At 42.4% G+C, this 25,084-nt stretch overlaps 1 protein-coding gene across 1 annotated transcript; it reads left to right on the top strand.

Moving 5' to 3' along the window:
• Positions 1 to 1,207: 1,207 nt before the first annotated feature.
• On the top strand, positions 1,208 to 24,339 carry LOC134662836 (coatomer subunit beta). The gene is made up of 19 exons (XM_063519159.1): positions 1,208 to 1,316; positions 1,443 to 1,672; positions 1,887 to 2,056; positions 2,345 to 2,552; positions 2,628 to 2,765; positions 2,950 to 3,148; positions 3,425 to 3,570; positions 5,812 to 5,952; positions 7,268 to 7,423; positions 8,074 to 8,177; positions 10,874 to 11,052; positions 14,361 to 14,527; positions 14,698 to 14,827; positions 16,928 to 17,071; positions 17,691 to 17,852; positions 18,308 to 18,453; positions 19,521 to 19,610; positions 22,347 to 22,496; positions 24,231 to 24,339. Exons 1-19 carry the CDS (start codon positions 1,208 to 1,210, stop codon positions 24,321 to 24,323), a joined length of 2,862 nt encoding a protein of 953 aa, XP_063375229.1. The 3' UTR covers positions 24,324 to 24,339.
• Positions 24,340 to 25,084: the final 745 nt, after the last annotated feature.

The raw sequence follows: 25,084 nt of genomic DNA, 5'->3' as shown, positions 1-25,084 counted from the left end.
AGTAAGCTATAATCACATACTTAAAATCCAAAATTTCAAGGCTGTAGGTCATTTAGTTCCGAAGTTAAGCGAAAGCAAAGTTTCGCATTTATGACACTCACTCACTCATGATCATCAGAATGGAACTAGTACTTCCCATAAACTCAGAGAGCTGAAATTTGGTACAGAGTTAGGGTTTAATGGCCACATAAAGGGAAAACCTAAAAATATTGCAATATCAGTCACGTTTTAAAGATCTAAGAACTGCATAAGTAAGTTTGTAATCCCATATAAATATATGATATTACAAAGTTACTGTTGCAGTTCCTACAAATAGTAGGTAAAGTAAAGGTACACTACGATGTACGATGTGAGTATGAATGAAGATATGTTCAGTTATGATATGTGTATACATAGTATGGGTATGAGTACCCGAAAAGAAGGTTTGCCTACAAAAAGAGATGAGATCCCATCAAAAACATTACATGTAAAAAGGCGCAAGTCTCGCAACGCTTTTACTACAAAAAAGTTTTGAGATGTAATGTGAAACCAAGTCGGTTATTTTAATCAGTGCCAGGGGGTGTTAAAACCGTATCAATAAGATATCTTTAATTTGTAATACATATAATGACTTGGCAATCGCACATAATGCTTTACTCGTAAATATGTGTAATGCTCAAACTGCAATTAGCGTTAGCGTTATGTTCAATTAGATTTTTTTTTAATAGATGACGATGATCCTTTTGTCATTATGCAGCCGTGCGATGGCCAAGTCATTATACGTATTACAAATTAAAGATATCTCATTGATACGGTTTTAACACCCCCTGGCACTGATTAAAATAACCGACTTGGTTTCACATTACATCTCAAAACTTTTTTGTAGTAAAAGCGTTGCGAGACTTGCGCCTTTTTACATGTAATGTTTTTGATGGGATTGTATTTACTGATACATCCATATCTGTTTAACCATAGTAGAGCAGTAAAGTAATGAAAATGATGCCCTAATATAACTTAATATCCAATTTAAGTGATTTCTGTGATATTTTATTTCAATATGTTGCTGCAATATAACCTGCGTTCGGAATAGCTGCTTCAAGATTCTGTCTTCTTTAAGATTATACTCCTAATTGAGCTTCCTTACATCTCAAACTCTTAGTATGTACTAGAAACACATGGAATTCATTAATACAGTGGCCATGCAATGTTGAAGCTTGGTGAAAAGTTAATGGTTTATTTCAGCATCATGGCGGGAGTGGAACAGCCGTGCTATACCCTCATCAACTTCCCCACAGACTCCGAGCCCTATAATGAGATGCAGCTCAAACTGGACCTCGGTAAGTTGTGTTTCTATTTCATGAGTCTGTGAAAAATGATTAACAATTATTCCATAAAACTGGTACTTGTAGAAATTGTAGATAAGCTTTAGATGTCATTATTGATATCACTAATGCCTTCCACAGAGAAAGGTGACACAAAGAAAAAGATTGAAGCCCTAAAGAAAGTGATTGGCATCATCCTCTCCGGCGAGAAGATCCCCGGCCTCCTCATGGTGATCATCCGCTTTGTGCTGCCGCTGCAAGACCACATGATTAAGAAGTTGTTGCTCATCTTCTGGGAGATTGTGCCCAAGACCAGCCCGGACGGCAAGCTGCTGCAGGAGATGATCCTGGTGTGCGACGCGTACAGGAAGGTCAGTACTCTTTGAAAAGATCAGCAGTCTGCTGATGTTAGACAAGTCAATAATTGTAACTAGAATGTCTTTAATTTGCATGTATTTGAGACAAGTTCTCGGGCCTTGTTGACATATGGCGATTGTAGTAGAGCGATTGTACCATTAGACAGAAAAAGAGCAATCTTTGCAGGCTAACTCTTGGACTAATATATTCGATGCTTTGAACCCTCAGGACCTCCAGCACCCGAACGAGTTCATCCGCGGCTCCACACTCCGGTTCCTTTGTAAGCTTAAGGAGCCCGAACTGTTGGAGCCCCTGCTGCCCGCCATCCGGGCCTGCCTTGAACATCGCCACTCTTATGTGCGCCGCAACGCCGTGCTGGCCATCTTCACTATATACAGGTCAGCTGCCATTCGTTGTAGGCTGGTTGTAGGATGTTTGAATTCTGCGCCCCAGAAAAACTCGAACGAATATTTATAAACTGAAATAGATATCATATACTAGACAAATAGCCTTCCGGTGGCCTGAGTCAAACGGGCGTCAGTTAAAGCGGCTAACGTTCTGAAAACTAGACCCCCGGCCACGGCGGTCCCAAATTCTCTAAGTATATATGCATTCTTTGAAAAGCAGGCACCTTTGACCAACCTCCAAAGAGCGAGCACCGTATAGTATCCCCATCCTTCTTGCAGAAACTTCGACTTCCTGATCCCGGACGCGCCCGAGCTGATCGCCAACTTCCTGGACGGCGAGCAAGACATGTCCTGCAAGAGGAACGCCTTCCTCATGCTGCTGCACGCCGAGCAGGAGCGGGCGCTGGCTTATCTAGCCGCTAGACTGGATTCAGTGCACGGGTTCGGAGATATCCTGCAGCTGGTGATAGTGGAGCTGATCTACAAGGTATCTGACATATATCCAGGTTCTGATGATGCCAAATGAGGAGCTCTGATTTTGACAAGCGGTGTGTTCCCGCAGGTGTGCCACGCGAACCCCTCCGAGCGCGCGCGCTTCATCCGCACGGTGTACGGGCTGCTGACCGCGCCCAGCGCCGCCGTGCGGTACGAGGCCGCGGGCACGCTCGTCACGCTGTCCGCCGCGCCCGCCGCCGTCACTGTGAGTACAGAATACCTGTTACCCGTCCCGAGGATATCATCTTCGGGGACCTCCCTTACCCTTTTCCTTCAGCGTTCAGTCTCGGAGCTCGACTTTTTTTTGCAAATGTAAGCGGATCGACGATTAAATTTCGCGAATAAATAGTCGAATATAGAAGATGACCACAAACCCCTTTATCCCCTAGGCCGCGGCGGCGTGCTACATCGACCTGATCGTGAAGGAGAGCGACAACAACGTGAAGCTGATCGTGCTCGGCCGGCTGTCGGCCCTGCGCAAGGAGGGGGGGGAGGCCGCCGCCAGGGCGCTACCGGACCTGGCCATGGACGTGCTGAGGGTGCTCGCCTCGTCGGACTTGGACGTCAGGAAACAGACTTTGACTTTGGGTAAGTGTCGTTTCGAGATCGGAGCGACCATTTATTAATGGAATTTTAGGACGCCTCGAGGCCGGTCCCAGAAACCTCGGAAACGACAACTTTGTGAAACATTTTGAGTATTTAACAGTTTATATGCAGTTTTTTTTGTGTCGTGTTTAAAATAGCACCGTAGCATTAAAATTGATCAGCAAATTTTAATGAATGAAACGACCATAATTTCATTGTATGTAATATAGGAGCGTTGCTGTAGTATTGAACAGTTGGTAAACTGTATTTATGTAACAGCCTTGGAGCTGGTGAGCTCCCGGCACGCGGAGGAGCTAGTGCAAGTGCTCCGCAAGGAAGCCGCGCGAGCGGGCAGCGCCGACCACGACGATGCAGCCAAATACAGGCAGCTGCTGGTGCGGGCCATGCACAAGGCGGCTCTCAAGGTCACTTATCATATCTAGTTTATACTCGCATGCTTACACTATTTTTACTAGAATTATCGACATAAGTATAGCTTTATAATTCCCAACATCCTTTTGAAAGTACAAATTCATATCGAGTTTTGAACTGGAATGGAATAAAAGAAGGTTCCAAATTCAAAGCTACAAAAATGACCATGGATGGACTTAGGATAGAGTTTCAACTTAACAGTCTGATTTAAGGTGAAAATTGAATTTAACTCGTTTCGTCTTTGAAATCGGAGATCGGAGCACACAAATGTGACTATTTTTATTTTGAAAAATTTACTAGTTCAATAATTGATGTTTTTCTGTTCGTCCCCTTTATTTTTTGAATTATGGATAATATACTTTAGATAAAGCGATAGGTAATATAATAATAGTTTATGCAACAGTGATATAATAAGGGTTCTTAAAATTCAAGGGTCGAAGTTACAAAACGAGACGTAGTCGAGTTTTGTAAAAAAAGACCCGAGAATTTTAAGAACCAATTATGAGCTGTTGCATACATTACTTTTTCTATGATAGCTGCACCCGACACAAAACAGTTGAGACTAAGAAAATGGGTTACTTTGTATGAATTATTATGCACACAGCAAAAATAGAGCCAAAAAAAAAGAAAAAAAAAAAGAATTATTATTGTAAATGAAAACATACCTCTTTCAATCAAGATGATCGGAAGTTGTATCTTTAAAAAAAATAAAGCAGTTGTATTATACTCATAAGATGATTGCTAGCAGTCATCTTATGAGCCTATAGACAAATCATTCAAATGACATTGCTTTAGATATCACTGTCAGTCATTTAATTGACACATTTAAGTGCTGGAGTAGAAAAAAGCACAGTATGTAACTATATTTAGTAAAATGGCCGTTCAAATTCATTATACAACGACTTACACCCAGGGCCGGATTAAGCATGTCGGGGCCCCTAGGCAGTGCAATGCTCGGGGCCCCCTTAGGCCCTTACAGTCAATTCTGCATACATAATGTTCATTTTTCAGTTCAGGGAAGTAAGTTTGTGGTTTTAATTTCAACCTTCAGGTGTCGGTTGAGCCGATCCGAACATGCCAAGCGATGTCTTTTTCGCTCTTATTGCGTGGACATAAAGCTTTTTTCTATCAGTTTTTGCCGATTCCTTTTTGCGTCAAGTGTGGGGAGAGCCCTTTTTTTCTCAATAGGTAGTTAAATATTGTGCGAGGCTGAACAGCGATTGTCCGACCATAATACCATACGCCGAGCCACATGATTAAAATTAACGTAATAATAAAGATATTCCATAGGTTTAAATTCCTATTCATTTACCAGTCAAGTTAGCATGTAAGTACAGGGTCAACCAGAAAAGCAGCAAAAAAACGCGAGCGCAGCGAGCGCGAAATTTTTTGTTAAAAAATTGTGAAAGCGTGTTAAAAAGGCCGGGCCGGGCCTAAAAATCCGAAGTTCCACAGTGAGCAGAGCTTTCATGCGAGGTCAAAGTCGTGCTTCAGGATAAGCTCAGCTAGAGCACAGACGCCAACCAATGTCCATTGTATTAAAAAGCGAGGCCGCAGGCCGAGCTTGGCGCAGCGAGGCCCAAGGCTAAGCTGAAGAAGAGGATATTTGGAAGACAAACCAAAAATGGAGGTAAAAAGTGAGGCTGAAGGTCGAGCTCAGCAATCTCCACATTACTTAACAAGCCCGAAGCATACTTATAACCAGCGAGGTGAGCTTTCATGCGAGGCAAAAGGCCAAGCTTCTTAAATCAATGTTTATATGTATTTGTTAAAAAACGACGCCGAAAAAAGCAGCGCTCTGACACGAACCAATCGTCAAATGTTACTCGACAATAATACAAGCAAGAGTTATTCGGAGATGAGGTATTAGGCCCTCGGGAGCCTGAAAATCGAACTCGATATTACAGACTTTAAATCTATAAAATAACATAATTTACATAATCATCTAATGATTGTGTATCTGAGAAACTGATATTGGACATTAAGTAGGTATTAGGTATAAACATTTAGGTACAATAAAAACAATATTTATGAATTTTGGCCATATGAAACAAATATTGTTTTCGGCGCGCGCGGGGCCGCCGGGGCCCCCTAGCCGAGGCGGGGCCCCCTATCCGAGGCGGGGCCCATAGGCAGTTGCCTACTCTGACTTAGGGTTAATCCGGCCCTGCTTACACCTGTATAATATCGATCAGACAACGGTGAAGTAAAGTATAATAGTGATTATACGTCAGTTCCCGGAGGTGGCGGGCAGCGTGGCGCCGGCGCTGCTGGAGATGCTGGGCGCGGGCGGCGAGGCGGCGGCGGCCGACGTCATGGCCTTCGTGCGCGAGGCTCTAGCCGCCTTCCCCGACCTGAGGCCCGCCCTGTATCAGGTAACTAACGTGTGTGCAGAGCTGGGCACCGTTAACCAAAAAGTTAACTTCGTTAATCGTTAATCCGTTAAATAAAAAGTTAACTTCGTTAATCGTTAATCCGTTAAATAAAAAGTTAACTTCGTTAATCGTTAATCCGTTAATTAAAAAGTTAACTTCGTTAATCGTTAATCCGTTAAATAAAAAGTTAACTTCGTTAATCGTTAATCCGTTAAATAAAAAGTTAACTTTGTTAAACGTTAAACCGTTACTTTTCAAAAGTTTTAACGGAAGTTAATCGTTAACTCGAAATCGTAAATATACGCAATATGAAATAAAACTAGTAGAAATAATCATATCGTCGTGTCGTGTGACCGCTCGGTCTCGAATAGTAAGTATGTTGTTATATTTGTCTCGCTCGCACCCGTGTATCTTATATGGCAACTGCTCAGGTTGCCGCGATCGACTCTGTCATACTCTCGTAATAACAAAATTAATACGGTGCACGGGGTAAGCAATATCAGATTCTTAGTCAGTAGTACGATTCGCGCTATGTAAAATTGCACTGCATACAAACCTAACGCAAAGTAGTCGGAACGTGATCGGCGCGGGGCGGCAGCGCGGGGCCTTGGTGTGAGTAGGTACTTAGGTATTAACGATTAACGGACTTAAGGAAAGTTAACGGTTAAGTAAGTTAACAAGTCCGTTACAGGTTTTTAAAGTTAACTTAAAAGTTAATCCGTTACTCGAAAACTTAACTTCGTTAATTAACGATTAACGGATTATCGGACTTCTGCCCAGCTATGTGTGTGTGTGGCGTGTCAGTTCCCGCTGTTCCTGCCGGAGATGCTGTGTTAACTATTCTTAGCTTTTCTATATAACACAACTTAATATATTACATTTTTTACTAACCCTTTGTTGGCCAATGACGTCACCTGGCGTGCGCGGTTCCAGCTTAACATCAACCTTCGTGCTCTGTGACAAGGTTCACGACGGCGCATCATCGTGAATCTTGTCACAGATAAGCACGCGATAGGCGCGGCGTTCATACGGTTAATCAAACAAACATTAAAAACACTCGATAGTGTACGATTACAGTGGATTGTATCACGTCAAAAAAACTAGAATAGTATTGGGAGGAAACGTTTTCAATTTGTGTTTTCTAAAAATAGATGTAAACTTCTTATGTGAACTGCTTCTTTCTTCTTCTGTTTTTCTTTTTCCTGACCGGCAAGAATTTTCATTTATTAAAAATAAAAGTAATGTAATGGAAAACCAACATTATTTGGAACACCTCTGTATACGTGTATTTGATCACGAACCGTTGTTACTCCAGAAACTGGTGGAGGCGGTGCCGCACATCACGGTGGGCAAGGTGGCGCGCTCGGCGCTGTGGCTGCTGGCCGAGTTCGCCGACACACCGGACCGGGCCCGGGCCGCGCTCGACGTGTTCGCCGCCGCCCTCCCGCCGCCCACCGGCGAGGAGGACAAGGTAACACACACTACACCCGAGACACAAAACAGATACAGTACAGAAGTCAATCACATGTATGTACTTCACTTTTCATACCTACGCTCGGCGGTCGCTCTAGGGTTGTTAACTATGACTTATGCACAAAAAACTATCGTGGTAGTGGCACTCGTAGTATCTAGTAGTGGCCGAGGCGGGGTGCTTACCTACCTACCTAACTGTTCTGTTTAACGTTAAAACGAACCATCGAACTACAAGCAGATACCTACTTACCTAATAACTTACCTCTCTGAAACCACTGGTAGCTTAAAAAACGACAATTCACAGTTTAATGTTGAATTTAAACAACCGTCCACTGAACAGTTATAATAACTTTGTTTTAGTTTCTCCATTATTGCACAAAAAAGTTGACAGACGCGTGTCTCAAGCGGATGGCACTCGCGCTCGCACTGGTCCCAACCGGTCCGAGATATCGTGTCCGTGAGCAGTGTCTATGTGTGCGTTGCTCGAGCGCACTTTGTATGTAGATTGATTTCTGTACTGTATCTGTTTTGTGCCCGAGAGCAGCGCGCGAGCTCCTACAAACAGCGTGGTCTATCGTTGTATTTCGTTGTGTCTAGCTGCACACATCGGAACTTGCAAGAGAGAGATACGAGATATATACTTTGCAGGAGGAGAGCGAGCACGCGGCGCCCAAAGCGGACCCGTCGGCGCCGCGCCAACTCGTCACCAGCGACGGCACGTACGCTTCGCAGTCCGCCTTCAATCTACCCGCGTGAGTTCTAATTCGGGGGAGTTTCGCTTTTGTCAGAAATTTTTAACATCCTAGGTTTTGGAATCTTTCTACAACCTGTAATAGTATTTTATGCAACCGTTGTTTAAAAGGGGTCAAAAAAGGCGAGTGGCGTGAGTAACAATTTGAGGCGAAGCCGAAAATTGTTAATAAAGACGCCACGAGTATTTATTTTTTGACTCAGTTAAACAACGTTGCATTCAATACTTTTTCTACGACCAAGCACTTACTTTGAAAAAATTTTGTAAATTTAACAAATATTTTTCATTCAACAAAAATAATACTTTAAAGAAGTGGAATCATATAATCCTACATATATGTAGGTAAACAAACCAAAAGTATACAGCTAAGATACGCGACCCGGCCACCGCGCCCCGCTCCCCACTACCGGTTGGTCAGCGACACTTCCTTATAACTCATGAGGCCCTGGTACTTGCTCTTAGTTAAATTACAATTTTGGACAGTTTTTTTCTCGATTTTGGCCACAGTAGCCTATGGAGACTAACAAGCAACGCTAAGCGGTGTTCGTAGTCTATGGATTTTGCTATATTACGGGTGTCACATGCGCGTTTCTGACTTCTGAAGCAATTTTATTGTTTCTACTATAGAACCTAATAAATATTTTGTAAATTGGCAGCAATACACTTAGTACTCATCTGTCAGAGATGACAATTAAAATTAGGTTGGCAACAATGTATTTCATACAATATTTTTTAAGTGGTGATTACACGAAGTATCGTAAAAGTACCAAAAAGATACTGCGTGTATGCACACATACTTTTTTGGGGAATAGACTAAAGACTTGTCTTGACAACTATAACATAGGGGTTTAAAGGTGTGCGTACGACCTTTTAAATGACAAATAAAAGTACGGGAGTAGAAAAAATGCGTATCTTTTCTTGGACATATTAGAGACTCCCACGGCTAAAGCTCTGGTTTCCTCCGAAAGCGGCGCCGAAAGTCGCCCCGATCATAATCGATGGGCCGATCGACGTCAATCGGCAGCGACGTCTAAAATTTTCCATACTGTAACATTTTGCAAACTGCATGTGGCTGACGGTTTGGTGTAACCGACCCCACAGACAATCCAACCTCTAGACATAGCACGGTCACGCTACCCCCTCTGCCACACATACGGTAGCGTTACTCCGTCTTCGAGTCAATCCCGTGCCGTGATCGGTCCGTGTCTTCGAATGGACCAATCACGGCACGGGATTCGCTCACCTCGTCCCCCCGCACCCCCGTATTTTTGGCAGCATCGGTTTCATGAAAGAATCGGCCTAAGCTCAGTAGGGATGGGCGAAATGTGTCAGTAGAAAGAAAAGAGTGATATATATCTTTCTGTCACTGGGATATGTATCACTCTTTTATATCTTTATATCCGCAGTTGTCCCGCTCGCAACTGTATCGGCACTTGCTGACTACGCGGCATCTTATCAGTGAGAGAGAGAGAGAGAGAGTAGTAGTAGTAGTAGCGAGCGAAAAAGACTATACTTACTGTATCTACTTCTCGCGGAATATATAGCGCATGACGCGTCCGAACTCGCCCGAACGACCGCTGTCGCTCGTTCGTGTTACTTCGGTCAACGCGCGACCGAGACATCGCTTATCGCTTTAGTAAATTGTTGCCGAGGGAGTGAGAGCTGTACGGATATACTGATACATTCGGATTCGTAAAAACAAGAAGAGTGATTCATGAAAAGAGAAAGATATATATCTTTTTTTTTTTTTTTTTTTTATTGAGAAACAAACAGTCTTATAATAAACATAAGAGCAACTTAGCTAATAGCTACAAATTGATTTATTTATAGACCTATAGTTCCCTATTTTAGATTTAAGCTAGTTAGGGTTCCGTAGCCAAATGGCAAAAAAACGGAACCCTTATAGATTCGTCATGTCTGTCTGTCTGTCTGTCTGTCCGTCTGTCTGTCCGTCCGTATGTCACAGCCACTTTTCTCCGAAACTATAAGAACTATACTGTTGAAACTTGGTAAGTAGATGTATTCTGTAAACCGCATTAAGATTTTCACACAAAAATAGAAAAAAAACAATAAATTTTTGGGGTTCCCCATACTTCGAACTGAAACTCAAAATTTTTTTTTTCATCAAACCCATACGTGTGGGGTATCTATGGATAGGTCTTCAAAAATGATATTGAGGTTTCTAATATCATTTTTTTCTAAACTGAATAGTTTGCGCGAGAGACACTTCCAAAGTGGTAAAATGTGTGTCCCCCCCACCTAACTTCTAAAATAAGAGAATGATAAAACTAAAAAAAATATATGATGTACATTACCATGTAAACTTCCACCGAAAATTGGTTTGAACGAGATCTAGCAAGTAGTTTTTTTTTAATACGTCATAAATCGCCTAAATACGGAACCCTTCATGGGCGAGTCCGACTCGCACTTGGCCGCTTTTTTTAATTTCTTTTAGTAATAACTGTATATATCTTGTTTGCAAATAAATTATCTACAAATTGTATCGAGGTACAATTAAAAAAAATAATAAAAAAGTGTAACCTTATAGTTGTACAAATGAGTGAACAAGAGAAGATACTCAAAAAAAAAACAAAAAAAAACCTTTTTTATCTATCACTCCTGAGTTACCCATCTCTAAAGCTCAGTCTAGAGGCTGGATAGTCAGTGAACCGACCGTGACCGTTAGAACGGTTCCAGCGCGGAGTCGTCCGCCGCGGCGCCGGGCGGGCTGGCGCGCGCGCTGCTGGCCGGCGAGAGCTTCACCGCGGCCTGCGCCTGCTCCGCGCTGGCCAAGGTCGCCCTCAGACTGGACGCGGCCGGCGCCACGAGGGCGCTGCATCTCACCGCGGCCCTGTTGGCCCAGCACAAGAAGAATGGTACGTATTGTGACTAGTTAGGGTTCCGTAGCCAAATGGCAAAAAACGGAACCCTTATAGATTCGTCATGTCTGTCTGTCTGTCCGTCTGTCTGTCCGTCCGTATGTCACAGCCACTTTTCTCCGAAACTATAAGAACTATACTGTTGAAACTTGGTAAGTAGATGTATTCTGTGAACCGCATTAAGATTTTCACACACAAATAGAAAAAAAAAACAATAATTTTTTGGGGTTCCCCATACTTCGAACTGAAACTCAAAATTTTTTTTTTCATCAAACCCATACGTGTGGGGTATCTATGGATAGGTCTTCAAAAATGATATTGAGGTTTCTAATATCATTTTTTTCTAAACTGAATAGTTTGCGCGAGAGACACTTCCAAAGTGGTAAAATGTGTGTCCCCCCCCCCTGTAACTTCTAAAATAAGAGAATGATAAAACTAAAAAAAATATATGATGTACATTACCATGTAAACTTCCACCGAAAATTGGTTTGAACGAGATCTAGTAAGTAGTTTTTTTTTTATACGTCATAAATCGCCTAAATACGGAACCCTTCATGGGCGAGTCCGACTCGCACTTGGCCGCTTTTTTTATAGGCGAGCCGTCCGAGGCGTTACGCTAAGAAAGCTAAGATCGCTCCGAATTTGGATTCTAATAGTGCGACTGGGGCCTTCCGTCTCATTTTTGCTTCACGGCCTAGCACGAGAAGAACGGTTCGTGTCTAGAGACAGATTTACCGATAGAAATATTACGGGTAGTTCTTTAGGCGCGCCGTTTAACGCGTCCTTTTCTGGGGAACGCTTTGGAGAAGAAAATGGATCATAATGTTCCTCGTTTGAAAATAGTACATGAAAAGTCCGTATCTAGGATGTAAGAACCCCTGTAGGGTTCAGGATTTCAGGAGTAACAGCGAAACACGTCCGTACCAAAAACCATTTAATTCGACAAGATCGATGAATCAACTACCCTCCATCTATTTTCACACATAACTTAAAACTACCCATACATTACCGAGTTATACATAGTGCTTTTCTCAAACATGTAAGGATATACTGAAATATATAATATACTTAGCTCATGTGGCATACGGGTCTCTATTGTTTTAAGCTATAATGTATTGTTTGCCAGAATTTTCGTTAGTCATAATTCATTTGGTTCAGAAACGCGTCACATTTCAGGATTGCCATAAAACAAACCTAACCTATCTATAGGATAACCTAACGAAAATCCTGAAATGTTAACGGTTTCAGTTTTATGATAATGATATGACAAACAATACATTATCACTTAAAACTTTATGGGAAACAACGGGACCCTGTGGCATACGTTATGTATACACGTTAGTTCCGCATAGCTGCGCGCCGCACGGCCGCAGCGGACAGACATGGAACTAGTGGCGGTTATGTTACTCCGTGCGCGCCGGGCGTTGTCGGCGCTGAGATGAAAATTAGGCTCTTTGCGTTTTCGATTTACGAACAAAACGCGACCATTACCGAGCATGTTTGAAATAATATCATAATATTATAGAGTCTGGCTAGCCAAAAATTGACAGATATTTCGTTCTTGTATCACCAATTGTCTATGATTTTAAAAAAAGCTAAAAGTCAGTTGTCAATTTATGTAATTCATTCAAATTGTTTGCGGTTTATAAGGGGTTTATTTTAAATAATATTAATAATGTCTATACTGAGTGAGGTCCGAAAACTATTATTTATAAACTGTTTATACGACAACGGTGAAACGGTGAAAATATGTCTCACGAAAGTTTAATATCGATAACTATTATTTATGCTCGTAAATAATTACGACAATGTGTGAAGTCGACGTGTAGTGTTGTATAACGAAAAACTGCAATGTTTACAAGTCCTAAACAAATTAGGAGGTTGGTGCTCTATAAATATTTTGATACTTAGCATTTAGCATATTTAGTATATTTTTGGTGATAGATTAATATTACGGTATTATCTAGCTAGGTCTTATTTCCACTACATTTCATTTTTCGCCTTGTTACAATGGCATTTGGTGAGAAAGTGTAAACATATGTGTTTATCGTTGACTGTACTTTACATAGTAGTAGAAATGATGTGAGCTGACTTTGAGCGCACTTCAACGTATATATTTAACTTATTTCCTTAAGTACCTTACGTGTGCACAGAAAATCAAAAATATCTTTTAGTATCAGAAGTATAATTCCTACTACACAAAGTGTGACCAGCCCAAGATTCTTTTTTAATTTCCCGCCAAAAATATGTGTAATATTTCAGTAGCCAAACTCTATTCTCTTGAACTCTTTTGTTTGAAGTTATTTACCTTAAGGGGACTGCTCAAACAATTTGTTCAATAAATGTTTAATAATTGCATTAAATTAGGTACACGTAAATTTGTTTACGATGAAGCCGTGTACCGACTCCTCACGCCATAATATTTTTTATTTGCTGTAGTTCTCTACAAATCAACACTAACAGTATCCAAAAATCAAAATACGGTGTTCCCTTTGAGCAAGACGAGCAATTTTGTCTTTGACAGTAATTGAGTTGTTGTGTGATTTTAAAGCTAGATAACTGAAGTAACAAATAATCATCTACTTATATTTTTACTCACAAATACAACACAGAAATTCAATCCTAAATATTACTTTTCTTACAATTTCCATACATTGACGACATCACTCAAAATTCTTCTTTGACTCAGATGCACGCTGGGGCTTGACGAAAGCAGACGTATAGCTCATATGAAAATGACAGCTAGTTTTGACAATTTTATTGACATTCAATCATATAACTGAAACCCAGCGTCATGGCGGTTCGTGGCATTATGCTGAGTGGGGATCCTGTTTAGCATCTAAGGTCCACTTGCACCATCCCACTAACCCAGGGTTAAGCGGTTAAACCGTTAACCTAAAGTCGAATTGTACTGGTAACCATGGTAACTCCTGATTTAACCGGTTAACTTCGGGTTAGTAAAATGGTGCAAGTGGCGCTAAGTAGTTTGTGCAACTTGTATTGTGTGTTATTCTATACCCAGATGTTAAATAAATGTATTTCTTCTTCTTCTTATATATGCATACGAAAATGTATATCAGTAAATACATTGTCTTTCAAAACATATTATCACGTGGAGCTCGAGTCCCATTTTAATTTGTTGGTATTTACGGGTCGTAACGGTCGAAAACCGCAGTAAACTAAAACGATATTATAATCGAATTTAAGTACATAATTTGTTCCTTCTAAACACCCGTTGCCCCGTTTTTGTCGTACGACAATCACAAACCTGTCGAAAGATTATTCCCATGGAGTAACATTTCCAGCGTCGTCGACCACCGGCCTCACCGCCGACGACCTGGAGCACGCGGCGCTCTGCGTGCGCGCGGCCGCGGCCAGGCCCGCCGTCGTGCAGGAGGCGCTCGCCACGCGGGCCAGGGCCGCGCTGCACGCGCTGCTGCACGAGCGCGCCGGTCTCAGGGACAACAAGGAGGTAACTGTGATGTCCTCCCCGCCGACGCCAGCCCGCAAGGCTCGGTCGGCCCGCGGCCGGACCGTATGTTAAAACTACTCAAAAAATACTCGAAATACATCGCTTTCCCTCATTCAAAAATGTATATGAAACTTACGAGGAAACGGATGACAGTTGTAATTGTTCGGCAGGAGGAGGAGCCGGCGGAGGCGGCGACGGTGCCGGTGGAGGCGGGCATCGCGTTCGCCGCGCTGGCCGGCGCCGGCGCCGCGGCCGCGCACCGCGACATGTTCGAGCTGTCGCTGTCCCGCGCCGTGCAAGGTACCACACCCGTCGGGGCACAGAATAACTAATAGTACTACCGTACAGAAAATTCACTCCTTCACAAAAGTCAGATTTAGGTATAAAAATTACACCTATATCGCCGCCCGCGAGCAAAATCAATCAATCAATCAATCAATCATTTATTTATTGCACCATGGTTACAACAAGAGATATTACAACATTTATACAAGTAAGTACCTCATGTATGACAAACATTTCCTTAAACTAAGATTTATAATATTTACATATGTCATGCAATAAAGCACAAAAAGTAGCATCGTATTAAATTATATAAATAGAACTAATAAATTACATATTACAGCTATCTGCGAAGAAATCATTAATAGAATATTGAAATTGAAACTTATAACCGCGCACGAACCGTGAATCTCCTTTGCGCGCCGCGGTTTTATGACCGAGCTGTGAGTGTCGGCACGGGGTTATCACTTGACAAGTTGTTATACCTAAAGTCTATTTTTTTATTCGGTAGACTAAAATGACATTTCATAGTATGAACATCATGTGTCATTTCATACTATGAAATGTCATTTTAGTCTACCGAATAAAAAAATAGACTTTGTACCCACTGATTTATTATTTTTAAGATAAATATGTAGGAATTACAAACGTTGATTATGTAAACATACATTATTTATCCGGAGATAGTATGTCTGATTCTCACGGAAGTAAGTTTCGAAGCCATTGTGTATTTTCAATTTTGCGCGAGCGCCACGTGACACGAGTATCGTGCGCGCCGAGCGGCAGCCCACTGCCATACGCCTGTCCGATGGGCGCGCCGGCCAAATGTACCTAAACTGCGGAGTGACACCCCCCTGCCGAGGCGCTCTAGAATACGGTTCCGACTCGGAAGGTGCGGCAGTTTCGGGGCCGAAATACGAGTATAACACTTGAAACTCTCGCGTTTTGTACACATATTTAATTACACAAACGGATCTAACGCGATATAATTTCATTCATTAATTAAATTAATAATAAAATTAATTAATAAATATATAAATCATGTGGATTTTTTTAAATTTTGTGCCGTGGACAATAAACATTAAACTTTGACGGGTAGCTGAAATTTATTTGTCTACCCCGAACATTTTTATTAACTAATTTCGGGTAGTTTAGTGGTGTTTTATTAAAATCTCCGTTGACATTTGTTGGGACGTCAGTCTTTCCGTGACCACAGCTGGTGCAACTCAGCTGAAACGTCGGAATTAAAGGTAAAAACAATGAAATTATATCGCGTTAGACCCGTTTGTGTAATTAAATACGAAATACGAGTATATTTTTAACACGCTTTTATTAGGTCGACCTGTATCCTGTATGTAACTAACTTGTAATGGAATCTTTCAAGTTAAATTTGATCCACTTCCCGGTTTCCGATTGAGCTGAAATTTTGCATACACATGTAAGTCGGGTGACAATGCAATATTATGGTACCATCGAGCCGATCTGATAATGGAGACAAAAGGTGGCCATAGGAACTCTGTGATGAAACAACGCAACCTAATTGTGTTAGGGGTTTTTAGAATTGTCTCGATGAGTATTAGTCGTCTGTCGTAAGAAAAGTACAGTCAGCGATAAAAGCTTGTACCAAAAATGAAATTTTTCCCAAAAACCCTATGTACCTGATATTCATTAATTATCATAGCTGTAAGTAGGATTAGATTATTACTCGTACTCGGTGAGCATGATAGTTTAGTTGCTAGTATTAAGTTCAATGTTTTTGTACGCCGTTTGGCAAAATATAGTGAAACTGTACATATTATAAACTGACCACCACTGTAATTCTACCTATATTTACAAATAAAACACTTACTTATTTAAAACTTATTTATGTCGAAACCGTACACCGATACGGACGCTATATTGTAGCATTTTTTGCAATTCCGTTTTTATAATTAAAATACGTGCATGTTAACCGAAGACTATTTATTGTGTGACAGTATGACATGACAGCAATTCATATCAAAAACATATTTGGAACATCACAGTTCCTTATTTAAACAAACACTATAGATGGCGCTGCTGGATATCAAAAACTACAGTTTTAGTGACGTGTGACATGTTGTGGCATGTTTGTTGAAGGTCGCACTCCGGCGCACGCGGTCCAGGGCAGGCTGTGGAAGGTGACGCAGCTGACGGGGTTCTCGGACCCCGTGTACGCGGAGTGCGTAGTGGCCGTCAACCAGTACGACATCGTGCTGGACGTGCTCGTCGTCAACCAGACCGGTGCGTATACACTAGAGATGCAACGGATAGTTGTTTGGCCGGATACCAGATATCCGGCCTGGACACTGGCCGAATATCCGGTATCCGGCCGCCGGATATTCGGCCGGCGGGACTATACCTATATTTTGAGTTTTGCAGGTGCGCGTCGTGCAGGTTTCGACCTGTTTCGTAATGAACGTTCGCGCAGACACATTTCTAGGATCGTAACAAGTTTTATCATGTCATTACGTAGTAAGTTCGTTTATAGTACCAAGTGCGCGCGCATATTTTTCATATTTTTGTGTAAACAAATAAGTGTATTGTGTGACATTCGTTACGTATTCATTTCTATCTACTGTGTCGTTAGCATTATGACTATGACCGTGACTGTTTTTTAGATTATATTTTTTACCCCAAAATGTGTTAATTTTACTATCCGGTATCCGGCCGGATAGTAGGTCACTATCCGGTATCCGGCCGGACACTAAAATACCGGCCGGATAGGCCGGATATCCGGTGCATCTCTAGTATACACATACAAACACACACATTTTTTCTTGGCTCCAGGTATATTTTTGGTGGCCCATTACGGAATAAACTGTGTGTTCATAAAATGATACCTTGTAACATTGTTCCGCAGACGACACCCTCCAGAACTGCACCGTCGAGCTGGCCACCCTCGGCGACCTGCGGCTCGTGGAGCGACCCGCGGCAGTCGTGCTAGCGCCGCGAGACTTCGCCACCATTAAAGCACACGTCAAAGTGGCTTCCACGGAAAACGGCATCATATTCGGCAATATAGGTACCTAATCAACTTTTTAAGGCATAGGCAGTGGGAATATACTTACCACAATGATTTTGAACCTTATGTTACAGTGAAAGAGTCTAATTTTCCGTAATTTCTTACACCTTTGTCCCCGTTAAAGAGTTAATACTTACCGATTCGTCGTGCTAGATTCTAAGTCAGTGGTTCCTAACCTTTTCAGTCCGGTAACCCCTATAACTAACTAGGGAACCTGATTTTACCCCTCCTCCCGATGGTAATAAAAAATAAAACGTGTACGTTTGTTGTATTGTTATACTGGGTTAGCTTATTATCCCCGTAAAATACCAGTTTTACCCCCACGGGGGTAATTACCCCCAGGTTAGGAACCACTGTTCTAAGTGGTTTCGATCTAGAATAGACTAATATTCGGCAACATTGGTAAATGAGTAAACACTAGAATCTGTATTAGTGTAATATAATATTTCCGTCAGTGTACGAAGTGTCGGGCGCCTCGATGGACCGCGGGGTGGTGGTGCTGAACGACATCCACATCGACATCGTGGACTACATCCAGCCCGCCTCCTGCTCCGACGCAGACTTCCGGCAGATGTGGGCCGAGTTCGAGTGGGAGAACAAGGTGGCCTAACACAGACAATCCGACCTCTAGACATAGCATAGTCGCGCTACCCCCTCTGCCACACATACGGTAGCGTTACTCCATCTTCGAGTCAATCCCGTGCCGTTGGTCCGTGTCTTTGAAGGGTGTCATTCTGAATCCCTAACGTTTGTCCTAATGTCACTTGCCCTAACTGGTTTGTCCTAATGGGCACATGCCGTAACGATCAATTGTCATAACGATTATTTTCCATAATGTAAGGTTCTGAAAAATGGTTAGGTTTTAGAACTTGCTGCCACAAAAGTGGGTTAGGTTAGGGTTCAACTGAGACCCTCGCAAAAAAGAAAATATGCATAATAACATTAGGATAAGTAATCAATATTAGGATAGACAAAATTAGGGTTTTTAGTGTTAGGACAACTGATCATTATGACAAAGAATATTAGGGAATGCATCGATAGGAGAAAAGACTTTAGGGATTTAGATATAGATCCGTCTTTGAATGGACCAATCACGGCACGGGATTCGCTCACCTCGTTCCCTCGCACCCCCGTATTTTTGGCAGCATCGGTTTCATGAAAGAATTGGCCTAAGCTCAGTCTAGAGGTTGGATTGTCAGTGGCTAGCACCAACTATATATACAAGCCTGCCAACACCTGAAACATGGCCCCACGGGAGTCGTGCCACGAGCCACTCTACTGCGCGCATGTTGACAGCGTCATTGTCAAATATTGTAACGCCGCGCAAGCATTAGCTAGCACACACATAGTTTTATTTTAGCCAATCAAAACTTTTATTTGTCAATCACAACATTTTTCTAAAGCGGGAAATTGTCTGTTGGGTAACATTCAAAGGTGGCGGGGCATATTTATGGAGAAGGGCTAGCAGTCGGTGTTAGTATATGCCTGGGCTATTTTTGGAATATATTTTTCTATGTAGACTATGTAGAGCGTTATCTATACATATATATTACGCTAGTTTGCACAGAGTTAGCCTAGACTGCCTGTACAGAACGCCGACAGTTGACCGCTGTAGTGGATTGTGAACATAGGTACTGACTACTGACAGACGTGTGTTGTGTGTCGCAGGTGTCGGTGAACACAAACATCACGGACCTGCGCGAGTACCTGCAGCACCTGCTCGCCTCCACCAACATGAAGTGCCTCACGCCAGACAAGGTACACATCATATTACATATAACCACTACATACGCCACACAGGTGTGTGTCGCAGGTGTCGGTGAACACGAACATCACGGACCTGCGCCAGTACCTGCAGCACCTGCTCGCCTCCACCAACATGAAGTGCCTCACGCCAGACAAGGTACACATCATATTACATATAACCACTACATACGCCACACAGGTGTGTGTCGCAGGTGTCGGTGAACACGAACATCACGGACCTGCGCGAGTACCTGCAGCACCTGCTCGCCTCCACCAACATGAAGTGCCTCACGCCAGACAAGGTACACATCATATTACATATAACCACTACATACGCCACACAGGTGTGTGTCGCAGGTGTCGGTGAACACGAACATCACGGACCTGCGCCAGTACCTGCAGCACCTGCTCGCCTCCACCAACATGAAGTGCCTCACGCCAGACAAGGTACACATCATATTACATATAACCACTACATACGCCACACAGGTGTGTGTCGCAGGTGTCGGTGAACACGAACATCACGGACCTGCGCGAGTACCTGCAGCACCTGCTCGCCTCCACCAACATGAAGTGCCTCACGCCAGACAAGGTACACATCATATTACATATAACCACTACATACGCCACACAGGTGTGTGTCGCAGGTGTCGGTGAACACGAACATCACGGACCTGCGCCAGTACCTGCAGCACCTGCTCGCCTCCACCAACATGAAGTGCCTCACGCCAGACAAGGTACACATCATATTACATATAACCACTACATACGCCACACAGGTGTGTGTCGCAGGTGTCGGTGAACACGAACATCACGGACCTGCGCGAGTACCTGCAGCACCTGCTCGCCTCCACCAACATGAAGTGCCTCACGCCAGACAAGGTACACATCATATTACATATAACCACTACATACGCCACACAGGTGTGTGTCGCAGGTGTCGGTGAACACGAACATCACGGACCTGCGCCAGTACCTGCAGCACCTGCTCGCCTCCACCAACATGAAGTGCCTCACGCCAGACAAGGTACACATCATATTACATATAACCACTACATACGCCACACAGGTGTGTGTCGCAGGTGTCGGTGAACACGAACATCACGGACCTGCGCCAGTACCTGCAGCACCTGCTCGCCTCCACCAACATGAAGTGCCTCACGCCAGACAAGGTACACATCATATTACATATAACCACTACATACGCCACACAGGTGTGTGTCGCAGGTGTCGGTGAACACGAACATCACGGACCTGCGCCAGTACCTGCAGCACCTGCTCGCCTCCACCAACATGAAGTGCCTCACGCCAGACAAGGTACACATCATATTACATATAACCACTACATACGCCACACAGGTGTGTGTCGCAGGTGTCGGTGAACACGAACATCACGGACCTGCGCCAGTACCTGCAGCACCTGCTCGCCTCCACCAACATGAAGTGCCTCACGCCAGACAAGGTACACATCATATTACATATAACCACTACATACGCCACACAGGTGTGTGTCGCAGGTGTCGGTGAACACGAACATCACGGACCTGCGCGAGTACCTGCAGCACCTGCTCGCCTCCACCAACATGAAGTGCCTCACGCCAGACAAGGTACACATCATATTACATATAACCACTACATACGCCACACAGGTGTGTGTCGCAGGTGTCGGTGAACACGAACATCACGGACCTGCGCCAGTACCTGCAGCACCTGCTCGCCTCCACCAACATGAAGTGCCTCACGCCAGACAAGGTACACATCATATTACATATAACCATCACGTACGCCACACAAAAACAGAAGTTCGAAAATTGCGGGGAACCACCTCTTTTACTCCAATAAAGGCGTAATTAGAGTGACTGAGAAAAATGCCCGCAATTTGCGAACTTCGATTTTGGCGGTTATAGCCCTGGTTTTACTTTGTTTCTGCCGTCTGAAACCCCATTCAGACGGTGCGTCAACTTGTTTTAGTAGCCTACAGTGCAGCGAAAATAGCACAACCTAAATGGAACTCTTATTTGTCAAGTTATATTTTGTCGGCTTATTAAATATGTATACGGGGTGTTTGGTACATTGTTTGCCAAATTAAAACGGCAGATAGGTTGAGTTATTTGCTATCCTCTCATGCCTAGAAAAAAAATTGGCCATGGTTTTTAGGGTTCCGTACCCAAAGGGTAAAAACGGGACCCTATTACTAAGACTCCACTGTCCGTCTGTCCGTCCGTCCGTCCGTCTGTCACCAGGCTGTATCTCACGAACCGTGATAGCTAGACAGTTGAAATTTTCACAGATGATGTATTTCTGTTGCCGCTATAACAACAAATACTAAAAACAAAATAAAATAAAGATTTAAGTGGGGCTCCCATACAACAAACGTGATTTTTGACCGAAGTTAAGCAACGTCGGGCGGGGTCAGTACTTGGATGGGTGACCGTTTTTTTGTTTGTTTTGCTCTATTTTTTGTTGATGGTGCGGAACTCTCCGTGCGCGAGTCCGACTCGCACTTGGCCGGTTTTATTTTTTACTACTGCGCAAGCAACAATTTGAAATTTTCGAAAAACTAGCATAGAGCTGAAAAAAAAACGTGCGCAATTTTTTTTCTAGGCTTGAGAAGATAGCAAATGACTCAACCTATCTGCCGTTTTAATTTGGCAAACGATGTATTCGGATTATTTTTTATAGCTATAGTTGTTTTTATTTGTGCTAGCGTTATTTACTAATGACCTATCTTGTTATTATTATCGCCAGGCACTATCAGGGCAGTGTGGCTTCATGGCGGCCAACATGTACGCGCGGTCCATCTTCGGCGAGGACGCCCTCGCCAACCTGAGTGTGGAGCAGCCATTAAACCGACAGGGGCCCGTGGCGGGACACGTGCGGATCCGCGCCAAGAGCCAGGTCAGTCTACTCTAGTGTACTGTACTGTAGTGTAGTGTATAGTTTGTAGCTTTCTAGTAGAGCCCGAAGGCTTATCCTATTGTCTATTGTTCAGTAAAACCGCACGTGCTACTTACCAGCAAAAAAGGGTCCTAATTATTCTATTTGGCACCTGAGCGCGGGCTAGTCCGACGCTCAAAAAACCAGTGTAGGTGCGCTCTCCGATAACGCGCCTCTGTTACACATCTCGATGACACATTTTAGACTGGTTCAGTAGCGTTCGACTCGCCGGCACTCGGTAACCGAAGTACCGATTTTTTATGCAGGTGGTTGTGGCACGTGGCACGAGCGGTTTTACTTAACAATAGACAATAGGATTAGCCTTCGGGCTCTATTAGAAAGCTACAAACTATAACCAGGCCAGTGTAACATACAACGGGGGTAACCATTCGAAGCAACAGTCAAGTGTCTCTTTAAAGACAACATAGACTTGTTATTTGTATAGGGATATAATACCATTTGTCAATTTTATTGACTGTTCAATAAAATATGTTAAAATCCGAAACAGCTCAAAAGCAAATAATACAAAAATTAAACAATAAAAACGTTTGAATTATAATTATGTATAGTAAGCTGCAGAAATAATACTGACCCTCCCTGCAAATAAGTTTCTATGCAAACATTTTTTTCTCTAGAGGGGGATCAGTTATCTCTGCAGCTTACTGTACTTAAATTGGGCGCCAAGCAACAAAGTGCATACATAAACCAATTGGACTGCAAATTAATTTACTTAATAACTGACTTCAACAACGGCAAGTATGATAAAGGTAATGTTACAAAATAATTTAGATATAATTGTATGTATTTAATAAAACCATTAAGATTCTATGTATGGATAGAGTTTATTAAAACCTCGTCGCCATGTTCGCTAATACCTGAAAGTTAAAGCATTTGTAATCTAGACCTTAAAGTTCATGATCAGATATTTTGAGCAGCTTGGGCGCTCCGATATACTCGTATCTGATGGCGACTATAGTGAGCCTATATTTATAATTGACTGAATATTCGTAAACCTTATCACAAAGTTGTACCCATGGTCAGTTACCGTCAAGTAGTAAGTACATAAGTTAGGGTGTTGCTGATTTCGTCGAAATTGAAATTTTCTATGTCTCACACTTAAATTGTTCTCTTTCACTAAAAAACAAATGTGGATTTATTTCAGAATTTTTAATTTCGTTTTAGGGGTCGCTACCGAATTTAGAAAATTTGGATCATTACTTCATACATGATGTTTTTTTTTACGTTTTTTATTTAGTGAGACAGTAAGTCAAAGTATATGGAAGCTATTTATATGCAATTCAATACTAGGTATAGTTAATACATATGTTTATATTTTTAAATAATTTTTATTCCTGTTTTAGGAGTGCGCGCTGCTGAATCAATATTTAGAACGCCTAAAACACGCATAATAAGCTTTAAAAAAATAGTGGTATTATTTTATGTTAAACTGCACATTAATACACCCTGACCCGTTGTCTCACTAAAAAAAACGAGAAAAAGAAACAATAAAAAATCTTGTAAATTTTAAAAATTCGGTAGCAACCCCTAAAATGTAATTGAAAATTCTGAAAAAATCCACATTTGTTTTTTAGTCAAATAGAATAAATTAAGCGGGTGAGACATAGAAAATTTTAACTTCGACGAAATAAGCAACACCCTAACATAAGTACTTAGTAACAATGTCCGTGGTTGCAGGGCATGGCTCTGAGCCTCGGCGACAAGATCAACCAGATGCACAAGGCGCCGCCGCAGAAGACCGCCACCGCGCCCTCCATACCCGCCGCTTAGATTATTACATGTATTCATATTACTTATTCTGAAATAAATATTATCGTACAGTCGACTCGGCGTTTTACTGATACTGTAGGACAGAACCATCCCCCTCAGTAGTACAGAATACGACCCCTACTGCACCCATCATTCCCGCCGCTTAGATTATTACATGTATTCCTAATATTATTCAAAAATATATATTATCAATTTTCTGACATTTAGCATCAAAATTTGCGGAAGTCTCATACAAACTTCTATCCCCTAGTTTAAGGAATTGGGGGGTAAAAGCTCCATGTTTTAGATTTTTGTTATTGTTTGTGTACCAGGTAACACTAGGTTACTCGTACATACCACATTTTAGCTTTCTAGGGCTTCGGGAAGTACCCTAAGAATTTTGATTATCATCAGTGAGTGAGTCAGAGACGAAATCGGAGTTTTTTTACATCTCAATAAAATTTTAAGTATAAGAGTTATGCCCTTGCGCTTCGCTTGGCTTGTCTTGGCAGGAGCACTGCCGTGCCCTCAGGTTATAAATATACGTAATCAATAATTATCATGTCGTTGGAATACGATACGTGATTGTATTCGTGTTGGTTAGTGACTGGTCGTAACCTATATTTATGGCTGTTTGTTTTCTAATTATAAGACATGTTTAAAACTATACTTACCAAACGAATAACACCTCACTTGTATTGACCAATTTTCTACCTTAATTATTTTTTTTCGAACTTAAAAAAATTATGTCCCATAGTTAGCTTTTTGTTGTTGTATGCAGC

This window comes from Cydia amplana, chromosome 3 (genome assembly GCF_948474715.1).
Source record: "Cydia amplana chromosome 3, ilCydAmpl1.1, whole genome shotgun sequence".
NCBI lineage: Eukaryota > Metazoa > Arthropoda > Insecta > Lepidoptera > Tortricidae > Cydia > Cydia amplana.
This window is presented reverse-complemented; position numbering and strand designations above follow the sequence as displayed.